The sequence below is a fragment of the Solea solea genome, chromosome 20 (assembly GCF_958295425.1).
Source record: "Solea solea chromosome 20, fSolSol10.1, whole genome shotgun sequence".
Classification (NCBI taxonomy): domain Eukaryota; kingdom Metazoa; phylum Chordata; class Actinopteri; order Pleuronectiformes; family Soleidae; genus Solea; species Solea solea.
The window spans coordinates 5,632,725-5,649,238 of record NC_081153.1 but is presented as its reverse complement, the minus strand read 5'-3'; the positions used below and the strand labels follow the sequence as shown (position 1 = coordinate 5,649,238).

General features: G+C 40.7%; 1 protein-coding gene across 7 annotated transcripts in view; it reads left to right on the top strand.

Annotated features, from left to right (window-relative positions):
* Positions 1-16,514, top strand: part of phf14 (PHD finger protein 14) — an 84,794-nt gene that overhangs the window by 57,216 nt on the left and 11,064 nt on the right. For all 7 annotated transcript variants that reach the window (XM_058618807.1, XM_058618806.1, XM_058618803.1 and 4 more), the window contains exon 17: positions 2,455-2,572. In XM_058618807.1, coding sequence (XP_058474790.1) covers positions 2,455-2,572 — 118 coding nt within the window. The remainder of the gene's footprint in view (positions 1-2,454; positions 2,573-16,514) is intronic.

The window sequence follows — 16,514 nt, the reverse complement described above, 5'->3', positions numbered from 1 at the left end:
TGTAATAGTTGTAAAATTGAAAAAGAAAATGTTTGACAAACCTAAAAGAAATCACCTCAGTTACGCCTAAATAAATTACGTTCATTCAAACTACTTAATTCATTTAGGTGTTACCAACTGAGAATGTCATGACTTAGACAGCTACGCAGACATTTCAGAGGAGGAGATTTAAGTGGAAGATTACGATGATCTATAATTGAAATGGCTATTGATCTAATTTGGCACAAAAAAACAGTCACAATCTGATGTTCCACTGCAGCTAAGGTTCAGGGAGTCAATACAACTCCTCCAGTGTCATTGTTGAGTGGGAGATGTACCGTCTATGTCCAGTAGATACTGTACTAATGATTTTCGCTTTCAAGATGATTGTTTATTTGTTTGCGAAATATTTTTGATCTAATTGATATTAGCTTTGATCCATCAAGCAGTTTTACATATCCATCCTAATACAGACTAGATTAGAGGTCATAAAACTGTCAGCATGATTCTTGAAGAGCTTCATATTTAAACCATAAATGTCACACACTGCAATTTTTTAAAGGAGTTCAGGGAAAGTAATTCTTTATAGTCTCAAAAAGGTAAAGCTTGCTCTCTATCAATTTTATTGGTCATCAACAGCACTTGAGCTTCCAGAGAAATGTCTTTGTAATGTCGGTGATGGCTTTAAATTTCATAGAATAATGGGTTGTTGTTTTTTTTCGAAGTAGACCACCCATAGATATTCACATTGAGTTGCTTTCAAAGTGCACAGCTGCAAAGTTTCAGACTGTCTCCATGGTAATGTATCCAGTCTGCTGAGATTATACCTTGAGGGCATTATTGAAATCTATATTTATTGCATGTTGTCGGCACTTTGTAATAGAATTGAAGCAGGATCTGTTCTGGGCTTCTTAAAAGACAGTTTGATACGCCGTTAAATCCAAGTCATGTCTTCTTTTTTTTGTTGTTTCTCTGAGTTTTTCCAATTTCAGATATACAGTAAGTGAGTGATCTGTGATTGTGCTATGATTTACTCCAGACAGGCAATATTGTCATGGTTTATTTGAGAAGTCCAAGACTGACCTGTCAGTGTTGCCAGTTCTAGGTGGTTACTTAAGTAGTTGATGGAGACCAAGCTGGTTCTGTCATTGCTGCTCATTTTATTATCACCAACTTTAACACAATTATAAGATGTTACCAGTTTTATGACATAATGTTTACTCATCTTGCAGTGACATTTTTGGTTATTTTGCCAATTAATTGAACCTAGAGGGTTTCAAAAATCACAAAACTTGAATAATTTTAAAAAACAATGAATTGATTATCAAATTAGTTGTTGATTAATCGTTGCAGCCCTACATATTTCTAACGTGCCTAAAAAATGATTCTACAGTGTTGTACTATGAAAAACAGTGGCACAATGAGACTGATAAGTTCCTGCAGGTGGAACAGCTTAAAGTGATATTAGCCAACAAGATCTATATGCGTTGGTATTGACAGTTATGCAATACTTCCTCTAGAGGGCAGTGTTGCATACCAAGTTTCAGGGATCAACAAACATGGCGACCATTGAAGAGGTTATTTTTATTGTGCTAAATCTGAAAATAGACTGAAACGCAAGCGGATTTTGCAGCAGTGGAATGTAAGACCACTGAATGTAAGTCGTCCCAGTGATAGCCCCTCAAATCAAATCATGGCGTGCCCCACAGCGCGCCAGCGAGTGAAGCCGAGTGCCTGGCAGTTGTTCTCCAGTTTTCTGGCTGCAGGGATAAGCCAGCAAGCTCTGGCAGCATGTTTTAAATTGGGCACTGCAACTGTAGGTTGCTTCTTTGTTGTTTTCTTGGCTGATTCGACTATTGACTCTATACTGCCACCATGATTTCCAGTGGTATTGCTCCGTTACAATGGTGTACAAAATGAACGCAAAGTACGGACGAAAGGCTCCGTTCGTCTCTGTCTTTTGTGTGGATTAAAAATGGGTCTTAAAGTTTTTTGGGGCTCCGCCATTCTTCAAACTGTCATTAATCTGTCAGCCTTTAAAAATCTACTCTGGGTCAACTCGACTAAAAACTGCAAAGCCCGCACAATTAATTATCCAGTTATCTTTTAATACAGTACATGACTGATATTATCATTCAGTACGACTTCTACATATAAGGACATTAATCATCTTGTCGTTTTCAGTGTCTGACCATCTTTAGACAGAAGTAGTTGAGTAGTAGGAGACCTGACAGGCTCTAACAAGGCCTGTATTTATCCGGTCATGATGGGAAGAATTGTGCATTTATTGGCTGCGTCAGGTCAAGGGCCTGGAGTGATTACAGGGACTTTGTAACGTATTAAAGTCTGACTGACTGACAACAGGCTGCCTTGTCATCATCCATCATTGCTGCTGAGCTGGCCTCATCACGCAGGGTCTGACGCTGGCTTTATTTATGTGCCATGTGACACGTGCCCTTCCTGTCTATGCTTCAGGTGTGACGAGTGTCAACTCTGCTATCACTTTGGGTGCCTGGACCCGCCTCTGAAGAAGTCTCCCAAGCAGACGGGATATGGCTGGATCTGCCAGGAGTGTGACACGTCATCTTCCAAGGTCAGTGAGTGTGTGTGTGCATATGTATGTTGTGAGTGAGCATGTTCCAGAATGCAACACAAAACAAGTGTCCCCCACGCAAGTCAGGTAGTGCACCTCACCTCAATGTCTCCATCACTCAACAGTCTTCACTTTTATTCATTAATCCCCTCAAAAATGACCAGAAAGCCACAATAGGGCACTTACTGTTTTGTGGCGAAATGGAAGCTAAATTCAAAACAGCCAACTTCCTGTTGGGTCAATTTGTGACCGTAAACATGTCTGGGGTCAGTCTCTTGTGTCAAAAATATGTTTCGAGGTTATAGGGAGTTATAGGGAACTTCCTGTTTCGTCCACAAAACCTGTCAACAACATTTTGCCTTTGATGTGTCTATAGTACAAATTGTCGCATTTTTTCATGTTGCTACAACAGACACACTCAGAAAAGTTTGCTTATTTAGGTAGGGTGCAATTAGGCAAAATTCAAAATCACTGACTTCCTGTTGCGTTGTGGCCATGGTTAGGGTTGACTTTTTTGTTCGTCTTGGGTTATAACTTAATTCCACCAAGTTTCGGGGAAATTCGGTGTTACTCAATTTTGCCTTTTTTCACCTTAGGGGCCATTTTAGATCCCTTGGGTCTGGGAACTATGCCAATATTGCATTTCAATATCGCCAGACTTCACCTCCGTGCAAGATTTCAAGAGGTTTTATGCATGTTAACCTCCTCAAAAATGACCTCAATGACAAGGAATAATAATAGTAGTATAAAGGAAAACAGTAGGTTCCTCACATGAATTTGTGCTAGGAGCTGTTTCGGCCCCTAGCATTTGTGCCTCTTGTTAAAGGCATGGAGCCCTGTTTGATGAGCAGGTACATGCACATGGATGCACATTTTTATATTTCAGGATGTATGTGTGTCGGAACATGATCAGTGCAGGTTCTGGCTTGTGATTTGCAAAATCTTAGTTTTGGGAAATCACTTAATATATACATAGCTTTTGATTTGATAAAACTCCAAAAGGTACCTTCAATTTTCTGATAATGACAGAGTATGTTCTGGAGAATTAGGTCTGGACATTTTGCGTTCTCATATGACAGCAAACGGTGGGAAATGGTTTGAGTCGGATGCATTCACAACAACAAGAGAATTTACTCACTCGCTGTGAATTATCTGGTGTTTCTTCTGCTGAGATTTGACCAGGACTCAGGCAGAAGGATTCTCGAAGCAACTCCTGTGGTAGTCATGAGATGACGGGAACATCTTCTGTCGCTGTTATTGTGACCAAAGTTATTTATCTTCACAATATTATAGCGATAAGAATATGCCTTGTTTCATAAACGTAAAAGGCAAAGCCCCTCTGGTTGTGTTGTACCCTCATTAGGTTGTTTTTGTCCAGTACAAAGGAGACAGATTGTGAACACTGTGAATCTATATATAAAACACTCAAAAAGAAAAATAGATCTTTAAAAGCAAGATTAAATTTTTGTGAAAAGGCTACATTGCTGTTTCATATGTTTCTTTTTTCTTTCTTTCTTATTTGCTTGTTTTCATTGAATTACTTAGTAATAAAGGTCTAATATTTGGCGGCCTCTCAATCCAAGTGATAAATGTATCCCTGTTACTGTCTCACTAGAAACTAGCAGCGTGTCCTGCTCGGCTGATTAATGCAAGCAAAGCGGAGATGAATCATAAAAGCCTCGGTGGAAATACTGAATCACAGGAAAGAAACAAATTCGATTATGAATAAAAACCAAAAGGGTAAAGCTCTCATTCACCGTGAAGTGGTCACTATATAAAAAGATTTGTTTTAAAATGTATCATAAGTGTTGTTACCTGAATGTGCGTCAGATCCATCCAGGCTTTTATTTGATATTCAGCAGTGTATGCTGGGGTTGGACAACAATTAAACAACAATAATTATGCCAATATACAGTCTACTCTCCACTGATAAAGTTAAAATGTTTGTTTTTTCGGTGCAGCTGTGGCTTAGGGAGGTTTAGAGAGTTATCTTCTAAACACAAGGTTGTTGGTTTGGTCCCTGGCTTTTCAAGTGTCATTGGGCAAGATATATACATATACTGTACAGTAGATGTGCTGTAAAATGCTTTGAGTGGTCGTCAAGATTAGAAAAGTTTTGTAGTTTTGTCAATTTTAGTACTTTGCAGGATTATAACCCTAATTTACCATCTTCCGAGTCATTGTGATGGTTTATTGTGTTGTTTTGGAGAGATTGCAGGCTGTCTCCACTCCCCCCTACTGATCTGATAGTGGAAAACCTTGCAAGACGAGGGCTGTGGACCCAGAATCCTCACAATGAGGAGGTATTGTGAAGTCTTGGGTCTCGCTAGAAACGCGTATTGCTTCACACACGCACCCTAGCCAGGTATCTTCTATAAAATCAAGGCAGCGATAATGTTATTAGTGAGCCACTGAAAAAGGAAGCAGCGATAACCGTTGTCGGAGGACGCAAGGACTGTCTATCCATGTTTTCCAATTCTTGCCATACCAAAGAAGCCAGTCAGATGTGTACTTGTGTGTTGTGTTTGCCGGTTCCATTGAAAATAAATGGCCAGGAGATTTGTCAGGAGGGCAGGATAATTTGTCCATAAATATTCTCGGTAACTTCTGAAGACGTCGACTGTAGAACATCTCTGCATCTTTGGCTGGCGGTGAGGCCAATTCCTTTATTTTTTGCCATAGACTGAAAACATTTGGGTTTGACCTCAAGAGATGAAAATAAGACAAAAGATGAACATTTCATCTTTTACTTCCAGTTATTTACATCTGGATCTGATACACAACTCTGAAGATGTCACCTTTTGTTTGAACCCACCCATTTTTCATGTGAGCAAAAGTACTGGAACATGTGTTGTGTTGCCCAGGTGTGTCCTATTACATTGATTATTCAAACAATAAATAGCACCGAATGTCTACGCTCAGTTTCAGATTGGGTAGGCTAGGTTTTGCATGTGCAGACTGCATTTAGAAGTGGAGCCAACATGAAAACCAGAGAGCTGTCTATGGGTGAAAAACAAGCAATTGTGAATTTGATGGGAAATCAACCAGAGCCATTGCAACATTGTCTATCTGTTCCAATACTTTTGCTCACCTAAAAATTGTGAGCGTTATATAATCCATTACAAATAATGCTATCTTCTAAATTGTGCATCAGATCCAAATGTAAATACCTGGAAATACAAGCTGAAATGTTGATTTCTTGTCACATAAAACCCAAATGTGTTCAGTCTACGGCAAAAATAAAGGAATTGACCTCCCTGTTCCAATACCTTTGGAAGCCACTGTAGATGGGCTGGCTCATTGAAAACCAGAAAGTAAACGTGAGAAATGGTTGGTTTTTGTTACTTTGTATGATTTGTTTTTAGTCTTGTGCCTGGAGAACTTTTATCTCACTCTTTTTACTTAGTTTTATAAATGCTTTTATTCCACGTTTTATTAGTCTGTGCTGACTGCAATGATGTTTTGCAGAAGATGTCATAAAACAACTCTGTCTACGGGAACAAATCAAGTGACTCGACTTTGTTTGGAGGGAAATAGTTCTCTTCACCAGTATCTCCTCATTTCAGTCAAAGGTTTCTGATTTTATTTAGCATTTATGGATAACTGAAAGTAGATTCATGGACCAAAATGGCAATTTTATCCGTTAGCAACTAAAATAATAATGTGCTCATAAAGTGCAGACTGTATTTAATATTTTTTCCGTATAGATACCGTGTTTCTGTTTAACTGGCACTGTGGGGAAAAATAGTCTGTTCTGAGCAATATGTGTGTGCAGTGTTGTTGGAGGGGTTATGTGATAAAAACGAAAGTAAAGGTTTCAACGCGAGCACTGAATCGTTTTTATTAGAAACTGTAGAACAAAGGAAGAGCTTTGAACAGCAGGAGAGGAGAGGAGAGGAGAGGATGCTGGGATTAAGCACGACTGTTAGGAGATGTGCTTACTGGCAGCTTGAGGAGACCGTCGAGTCTCCCAGAGGAGCCACAAGTCCAGTCGTGTTTAATAAGCCTTCGCCATAACACACTTTGATATGTTTGCACTTTTTCCAGCCAAACTTTAATACTTGACAGTGAAATTTGACCTAAAACTGAACAGAAACAGTGATGCACTGAGGAAAAGTTATTCTGGTTTTGTTGAACTTTCTGCTCACTGTTAATTTATGCTGGGAAGGTTTGTCTGTCTAAAACCCCTCAATAAAAAGTCACTTCACATAGTTCCACACTGAGAATATTTGTTGTTTTTCCCGTGTAAATAATAATTGAATATTGATATTAATATCAGATAAGTGGTCTGGCCGACTGGACCGCCATGACAATTTCACACGACTTCCATGTTTTTGTCTGGAAACAGCATAAATACAACATACTTCTCGAGAGGTTTCCTTATCAGAGAAAACGTTCATTTTAAGTGTTTGAACACTCAGCGCCACAGCAGTCAAATACTAATATTTGGTGTATAATTCAAATCCTAACGTCAGATACAATCTGTCCTACACTTTATTTCCCTATGTGATGATTGATTCGCAGGTATACTCTCCGTTCATATATTGTGCTTTTATCCTATAGATCCTAATCAGGGAAAACAAATAGTGACTTTTAGAGTCTCTGTGACTCTGTTTCCCCTTAGGCCTGTGTGTCGTCTCCTGCCTTCTACCATCTCGTACACTTTCATATCTCACTCCCTGTGGAGTTACTTGTCCCTATGAAGTCGTTCCCCTTTTTCCTCCTCCTCATCCCTCCCACTTGTTTACATCAAACAGGAGAACCTCGAGGGCCTTAGCTTTTTTTAAGTTCCCCATAGTGGGGCGACATTTCACTGCCAACAGGAGAAAACGTTCTCTGTGTTGACGTGACAAATTGGCAGGAACACTTTTTCTTCTCCGTTCCTTAAGCGAGGAGTAAGGATCACTCATTCATGGCCGCTTTGAGTCCGTTAAACCAATCGTGGTTTACTTTGAAAGCAGCTCAAAGATATACATTTCTGGTGAAGGATTTGTGTTTCTTAAGCTTTTTTTTATGATTCAATTCCAGTTTATTCAGCACATTTTTTTAAGCAACAAATAGATGACAGGAGCCAACGCCATCGCTAATATTGTAAGGTCTCCAGTTTGAGAGACAGTTAGGGATGTGACATTTTTGAGAACGTGTGGTGCGCAGACCTTTTAAGGCGCAAGGTGCTCAAAGTGTCTCAGTAATAGCAAGTGTGGGGAGATAATTGACTCCACTAAGGGCATCTAAAAAGCACTCTGAGATGAGAGCTGTATTTAAGGAAACTTTTATTATCTACTTTTAAATGCCAAACCATGTACCGCTTTTGCCTGTGGGGGGAAGAATGTTTCTTAAATGCCAACATTAAGTGCAGAATATTACCAGATCATTGCGACTGAGTTTCAGCTGCTGGCAGAGATAGTGGGCGGTCAGCCCCTCTTCCTGACAAGCAGCTACAAAGAGCAGTACAGGAAGTGATTTGTCAGAGCTCCCTGCAGCCACGGCACTTATCTGAGAAGAAGATGTACGATCACGATCAAGGAACCAGCACCGAGTGTCTTACAGTATGTGATGCAGCTGACCACAGCTCTGGTTCATTCACTCAAAGATTTCTAAGCTTTACTCTAGATTAATTATAAGATGGTGAGTGTAATTTGTAATATTATGTAAAGTTTTTTTTTTTCTTTTTTTTCTAAAATGGAAAGAAAGATCTCAAACATATATCTGTGAATCGTGAAGGCAAGAGTCTAAATATATACGATCCAGACTGCTACAGTTAAAGGTGGAGCAATAAGTCACGAGGAGAAGCAAGACACAATAAATCATGCAAATGTATCAGCCCACCAGTTGTGGAAGACATGTATATATACATATGTATATATACATATACATATGTGTATATACACACACACACACACACACACACGTCTTTACTGTACTATAAGACGTAGACGCAGCTCTGAAGTTCAGATGTCGTAACTGCTTGAGCTCCACGCCTTCAGAAATCCACAACTTAATCAGTTGTCTTATCCTGCTTTTCCCGTTGATCAGACCCGGTTTTCAACAGCGTATCTTCCAAATCCAGATGCTGACAACAACGTGGTCTCTACGGGCTGAAAGAGAAAGAATGTATTTGTTGCTAAAGCCAATTTTGAAGTACAGTTAGTGTCTCTAATCTCAGCCTGCTTGAGGAAAAAATTCTCAGTGTCCTTGAAGAAGAAAGAAAATAAAAACTAGGCTCCATGGCTCAATACTCATTAGTATATACCTGACACATCAAAGTACAACAAGGTGGCAGTGTTATTAGCAAGTTAAATTGTGCATGTTTACATTAGAGTGAAGTATGTTAAGTGTTAATTAGAGCTGAAACTATTTTGATAATTGATTACTCGGTTTGAAGCGATTTCGGATTGTTTTAGCTTCTTAAATGTGAATATTTCCTGGTTTCTTTGCTCCAGATAACAAAGAAATCATTCAACGTGAATCATTTTGGTCTGTGGACAAAACAAGACATTCAAGAACATCATCATTTCCAGGTTTGACAAACAATGATCAACGTTTTTAACATCTTATGGACCAAACGGTTACTTGCTTAATCGAGCAGATTAATCAATTATGAAAATAATCGTTAGTTGCAGCTCTAGTATAAGATGACTTTCCTGTACTGTATGAGCAGCATTTTAAACAAAAATGATCTAAATCTTAAATTTTTACATCCATCAGACAAATCACAATCATCTACAGACATTTTTCCAAATAAGTCTTTGTCTAAGGTGATAACAGCAACAATAAAACACAAAGTGTGTATAATAGTGTTGCCATACATCAAGCTTGTCGCCTAACTTTGTGGCGTGGAGACATCAAACAACATTTTGTAACTCTCATTTAATTTGTGTACAGAACAAAATGCAAATGTGCCACAATGTTCTTTTACAATAGTTCTGCCAGCATCGTTTTGTTACCGTGGGTGTTTTTCTTCTTTTTGTCTCACTGCAGCAAAAGGTCACAGCAAATGGGATTCCGTGTGAGAGGTTGTGATTAATAACAAAATATGTATTTGATGACGCTTTGTGTGCCTACTGATTTGTGTTGTCGAGCTGTTTGTACAACAGTGGAAATTACAGAGGAAGCCGCTGGTTTACAGAAAAATGCAGAAGCGCAGTATCGTTGCCCGCCGCACACATTTGCGTTGTGCAGAGAGGCAATAAAAGGCTTTATTGGACAAGCCTGAGTTCATTATAGACGCTGTGTTTCTCTCAGCCTGCTCAACTTAGATAAACCTTGCGCTGACCAAGGCCACATCCCTCCCGCTGTCGCCCCCGGCCCTAGCAGAATTGATTTCAGTACTAAAGTGACAGTCTTTCCATAATATATGGATGGCCTTTAATTCAAGCCTGTTACCGTGCCAAGGGGCGCTTGTTTAAGGCTTTATTTACACCCTTGCAGCGCTGCCTAGCACGCTGGGGCTCCATGGTGAATCACACCAGAAGATTTGGATAAAAGGTTTGAAATGCCAAAAGCTCTTAAAGTTGCTCAGGCAGTGTTTAGAGTACTCGACTGTAAACTTGTGTGGGATGCGCTTCTTTCGCTGCACTCCGACTTGTCATCAAAAGGACTGCAACTGTGGGAATTCCTGTCCATCAAACAGTTTCTAAATTCTGTCATGACCTCTGAGTATTCAGCTCTGCTCGTGTGTGTATAGTTACAGTCTATACAGCCTAATTTAAACTCTCGCAACTGTGATTAACACACATGGATCAAATATTTCTGTACATATTATTTGTTTATAGTGTAGTCAGAATTGTTTTCAAGATTTCAGATATTTACTGCGCTATAGAAAATCATCCTCAACGTCGCCACAAGAGGTAGCACTAAACACAAAGACGGGTGTCTGTAAAGGTAGTAGTGTGGCATAAGTTTTTGCAATTTGTCGATGGTTTGTCGACGCTATTGTTCATTTTAAATTCATTCCCAACTCAGAGAGGAAAAAGGAAGAATTACCTTACAATCTGGGCCATCAATCAGAAGCCTCATCACTTGACCTGTGAAAGAATGTAATTAAGTTAGCCTAATTAAGTTAATGAAGTGCCACACTTGGCTGACTTTACTATGTAGAGTAAATTGAAATAAAAATAGGCGTCATTACTCATCACATGGCGTGGTATTTAGAGCGTGGCGCAGGGAATGAATGCAATGGTCACTCGTCATCCAGTGGGTGTCTATCTTGGTGGAAAACTGTTGACCTTTAGCCTGGTTTTATTTCTTCATTCCTCAGTCGTCGGATTGTTTTAATCAGTATCATTGGTGCATTCATGGAATGAAGACAAATCCCTCAGTGTGATTTGAATTTTGTCTCTCTCTCTCTCTCTCGTGTTTTCATGTGTAATCTTAATGCCATGTGGGGAACACAATCGATAAACCCCGCAGTTGCACTTGCTCGTTTACTCAAGCGTATGAGGTGCTTATAACACAGTGACCTCCTCGCTGATGGCTGTCTTTAAGATGTGGGCAAAGTTTAACTACAGTTTAATGTGATTTAAAGGCGAGCGGGGGGCAACTAAATTAGCCTGCAGGGAGCTCGGGACATGGTCAGTGGTGGCCAGGCAGGACGCCAAAGATGAAGGAGAAATCAATAGCGGGGAGTCAACTCAATCACTTTAACTAGGCACTACAGACGCCCACACCCCTCTCCGGGGCCAATTTGTGGAGGGAAAAAAAGAGTGTGTAAATGCTGCTCAGGTCCCCAGTGGCCCCCGACAGTGCATTTCTCTGGACCATTCTAATAACCTTCTTAGTGGACAGTGTATACGAGGCCACTTTAGGAACCCTCCATTTTTTTATGGTTATAAACAGCATAGCAGACACAGCATCAGCCTTCATTAGAATAATATTCTTAGACATCCATGGCTCCTGCTGTGTGGGCAGCATGCATTCTATATTTGAATGATGCTTAGAAACACAATATCCTGATGCCTTCCTCACGACTGACTTTTATATGTATTTAGTATTTATTATTGCGATTATAATCATTTCACTGAGTGGCCATTAGAAATGTGCTCTCTCGTAGTGGCTGGTAAGGATATCACTTTTTTTAATCAGTGCCTTAGAGAGATAAGTGAATCATTGATGATGGAACAAGTGTAGGCATTTGTCATTTGCATAAAGGGGGGTATTTGTCACATCTGTGGAACTTAATTGCTTAAATAAAACAATAGGTTCCACGCACCAACTGGCCCTGATAGAGACTACTTTCATTCAAACCAGTGCGTTGACTTTGGCACAATTATTTCTCTCTTCTTTGTGGCCACAGCTGTGTTTTTTTTTGTCTCTTCCTTTTTCATGTTGAATTAATTGATAGAAAATTTGACCAGTAAATGGTTAGAAAAATCTCAGTGCTAATTACGCCAATTGGCTTTTACAGCACTGGTCCAGGCAAAAATGTTCAGTCCCATTCAAATATTTCCATTAAAATGACTGACGCAAACTTTGCGTCGCAGGATTCATTTGATTTGCTTCGCCCCAACACAACTGACGCATCAACTTTTTTTTATCAGTGTCATTATATGAAAACTGCTTCTCGAAAACTGTGAACATAAGATGTCATTCGACGACTTAAAAAAATACTGGTTTGTATTCAGAATACATAACTCTGGCGTTTTTGTTTTTTTACTAATTAAAGCACATTAAATGCCATAATGTTAAGACATAATGCAAACTTACTGTAAACAAATGTTCTTTCTGTACAAACATCACAATACCAACAAGTGGACGTCGCCCAACCCAGCTCATAGACACAGAAGAAAACTTGTTAAAAGACTATGCGGTAACAATATTGTATTTAATCCTCACACCACAGTCATTGCTGTTTTCATGTGTTAATATTTCAGTTGTTTGCTGATTGCAAAGTATCGTTGCACTTCATCCCATCTGGCTCCCACATAGATGAAGGTTTACCACCATGTGGAAACTGTTGGCTTGCTCCTGGTTGTAAAATGTGATGTTGATCAGAGGTTGGCAGGGCGCTTCCTGTTCCAATGTATTTGAGGGTAACATCATTCTGTTGATTGCTTAAAACATCAGTGTGCCCAGGCTTAAAGCTCCGCAGACCTCCGCTTATATTTATTCCTTTCAGATGTGGGCTCATAGGGAGTAAGGGGAGTAGCCCAGGAAGGTATAGGTCCGTGGTAGGAGTAGGAAGTCCAGGACAATGGTAAAATAGTGATGGATCATCATTGAGAAGTTCAACTCTTGTCCTTTCCTCCAGAGTGATCATCACTCCATCCAGGATCTGCAACTGGGACAGATGAAATACTACTTCTGGTCTGTAGAAAGAATTATGTGTGACAGGGTTGCCAACTACTGAGAGTTCAGTCAGATAATGAAGGACTTTTAGCTTCTCAAGCTCCAAAAGGGTTTGCAGCTTGTTAATGCCAAGAAACAGCTTGCGTAGCTTTGTCAGTGGATTGAGATAGTTGAGCTCCCGGATCCTGTTCCCTACTAAGTGCAGTTCTTCTAGGACATTCTGGGCTATGAAAGAGTTTTTAGACAGAGCTTTGATGTGGTTCCTGTCTAACACAAGCTCTTTGAGTTGTCGAAGCCCCTGCAATCCTTCCACATGGTTGATCTTATTATCTTGAAGGTAAAGCACTTTGAGATTGGTGAGCCTGCTGAGCTCTAGATGGGTCAAACAGGAGATTCCATTGTGACCCAAATGCAGAACCTCCAAGCTGCTCATCAGTGGCTCCAGGCAAACTACAGGCACAGTTTCCTTGTTGCTGTGTTGACCATAACCGCTGGAGTGAACATTGCCATAGAGGCTGTGTTTTTTGGTCAGATGAGCCTGAGTTTTTTGTCTGGGCAGAATGGACTCTATGTGGTTGTAGTTCAGATAAAGAACTTTGATGTTTGGCAAGTAAATCAGACCGGAGAAAGAGGTGAGGTTGTTGTGATCTAAACTAATAGTGTGTAAACTTCTGAATTGGTCTGCTGGAGACAGATCTGCACTCCTTATGGAGCAGGATTTAAGGGAGAGGTAAGTGATGGCTGTGAAGTTGGAATGATCTAGCTTCTCTGCAACCATGTTAGAGGTTAGTCTTCCTCCAAACATATCCTGAGCACTTTCACACTCAGTTTCTTTGACTGCAGTCCCATCTAGTGCTTCCAGGGAGGGCAGGTGGAACACCACATAAAAACGATAGTTTTCTTGTTTCTCCACAAGAGGATTCCCATAAAAATCCAAAATAATGAGGTTTGTCAAAGCCTTCAGATAGAAAATATCTCGTGATGTCGAAATCTGGTTGCTGCCAATGTAGAGTTCTCGAAGAGAATTGACCCTTTGGATGCCATGCAGGGAAGTGATAAAGTTGTTCTCCACAGACAGAAAGGAAAGGTTGGTCAGTTGTTCAAGGACCAACGATTCCAGACTAGAGAGTTGATTCCTATCTACACTCAGTTTACTTAGGCTCTGCAGTTTTGATAGACCATTGAGTGTGCTGATGCTGTTGTTATTGAGGGAAAGTTCCTCCAATCCCAGGCAGTCCTCTAGTCCCTCCAAATTAGATATGTCATTGTTATTAAAGGATGCCCAGCGCAGGTTCACCAGCTGATTTAGGTCAATCAGCTTAGAAATCCCCTGGCTATCAAGGTTTAGGACTGTGATTTTAGAGGCCCAGTCTGGCTCTAGCTCGTGGCTGTACCCCCAGGGAGCTGGACTGATAAGAAGAAGGAGCTGAGCTGTCGTTAGCATACAGAGACTTCGGGGCCGATCACCATCGGTGCGAGAGTGAGCCAGAAGAGAGGCCTGGTTCATTTTGGACCAAGCAGCCATGTCAACAGCAGCAGCAGCCTCCCCCTCTGTTACCATCATGTCATCCAGATGTGTGAGAGTTGTTAGATGTCCCAATATGGTCATTCTGACTGCCTCTTGTCTGTGCCAGGGGTTATATCTGGTGTCAAGCTTCAAAAGTGCAGGTGTTTGTATTCTTAGTACTTCTGCATCTGCTCTGGCTTTGGTCAACTTGTTCCAGCGCACATCAAGCTGTTTGAGCCGTTTCAACCCTCTGAGCCCCTCAAGGGTCACTAAGTGGTTAAAGCTCACATCCAAAATCTCGAGTTTGGGCATGAGAGAAATGTCATCCAGGTGTGTGAACTCATTGAAACTGATGGTAAGATGCCGCAGAGCCTTTAGGCTGGAAATCTTAATCTTGTTCAGACTGTTCCCATAAAGGTTCAGTACGGTGATCTGACTAAGGACACTGGCCCTGGCAACATTAGTCAGAATTTTGTCTTCCAAGCTCAACAACTTGGGTTCCATACTGAGGACATGCTCATCTATAGTTAAGTTTTCGGAAGTTCCGCCTTTGTCTGTGTTATGTTCTTGGTTCTTTGTTAAGTACTGAAAATATACAATGTACTCAGGCAAGACTAACTCATGGTCAAAGACAAACCACTGTTTTTGAGTGGTTAAGCGATCAGAGGGTTTTTGTGAAACTGGCTTTTTGTGAAACTGGCGTCTCTCATCACTTATAGTTCTGTGCTTAGAGTCTACACTGTGATATACAGAGCAGACTGTGGGATGCCTGCTCCTGTCAGCAACATTTCTCTCTTGGACAGACATGCTGTGTCCCACAAACACTTTGGAAATAATGATTTGACCATGCCTGAAAGGGAGTGCATCCTCACTGTGCATAGAATCACATTGGCAGGCATTGCACAGAGTGTGTTCAATTCTGGGCTGGTCAGTCACAATCAAGCTGTTGGATAAAGCTATGGCACCCTCTTTCCCCAGGGCCTTATATTCTGCTGTTTTGAAGCCCTCCTCTAGAATACTCAAAATGTCTTCCTTCTCATTGTTTTTCTCAGGGTCAGCTATGTAGAACAAGTATTCTAACTGATGTCTGTGATTCTGTGAGAGGTCAACACTGTCGTCACTGGCGAGCAGGCTAAGAAGTTTGTCTTCAAAGCGAAGTCTCAATGCCCTGTTTACAATGCGGATAACTTTATCAATCTTAATGCCGGTGATGCTGTAAACCCTGTAGTCTGAAAGGGAAAAGCTGGAAAGTAGGAGATCACAACAGGAATTAAACCAAGGGTCAGTGGGGCAGCCCTCTTCCAATTGAATATTCCCAACACTTTCTAGCTCCATCACAAGAAACTGGAGTGTATAATCCATCATGGTTTTGGCTTGAGCCAAGTCCTGTTCATAAGAGGATTCAATTTCCTGAAGCCTTCTCATCCAGTCTGTCAATCTCTTCCTTAGTGCTTCCATCTTGTTCTGCATTGTTGGTTCCATGGCTGGTTCACCAACAGTGATATCAGATGAACCTTTCGCCAAGTTGTTTTTTCCATTTGGTTCATCCTCCGTCATGCAAGTGGACTTCTTTACACTATCCAGAACCTTGGGGAGCTCACATTCATAATTTTTGAGGGCATGACTAAGGATCCTGATATATTTTTCAGGCAACTGTAGAAGAGCTTTTTTCCTCTCCATCAGCTGCACCTGAGTCTCTGCCAAGTTTCTTCGAGCAATACGTGCACGCATGTTGTAGTACATCACTTTTTTCACCACTGTGGACTCCGCTGCTTCCTTGATTTGCATGCTTGAGACGTCATAGGTGTCAAGGAGCTGGAGGTCTGGCATGTGATAAATAACATGTGTGGCATAGTTAGACAGAAGACACACTGGGTTTGATGTTGAAGTGAGGTCATTTAATGTTAGTACTTTAAGGTGGGGCAAGCAGGCCAACTGGGTAAGGTCCTTAAAGGAGCTGATCTTGTTCCCAGACAGATTGAGATTCTCAAGGCTGACATTAAGATCGAGGCTATGTCCAATCTTTTCAATACTGTTGTCAGCAAGGTTTAGTTCTTTGAGGTTTTGAAGTGTGCTTAAGCCCTGTATGTGACGCATGCGGTTATTGTTGAGCCACAGAACTTCTAGGTCGATCAGCGACTCTAAATT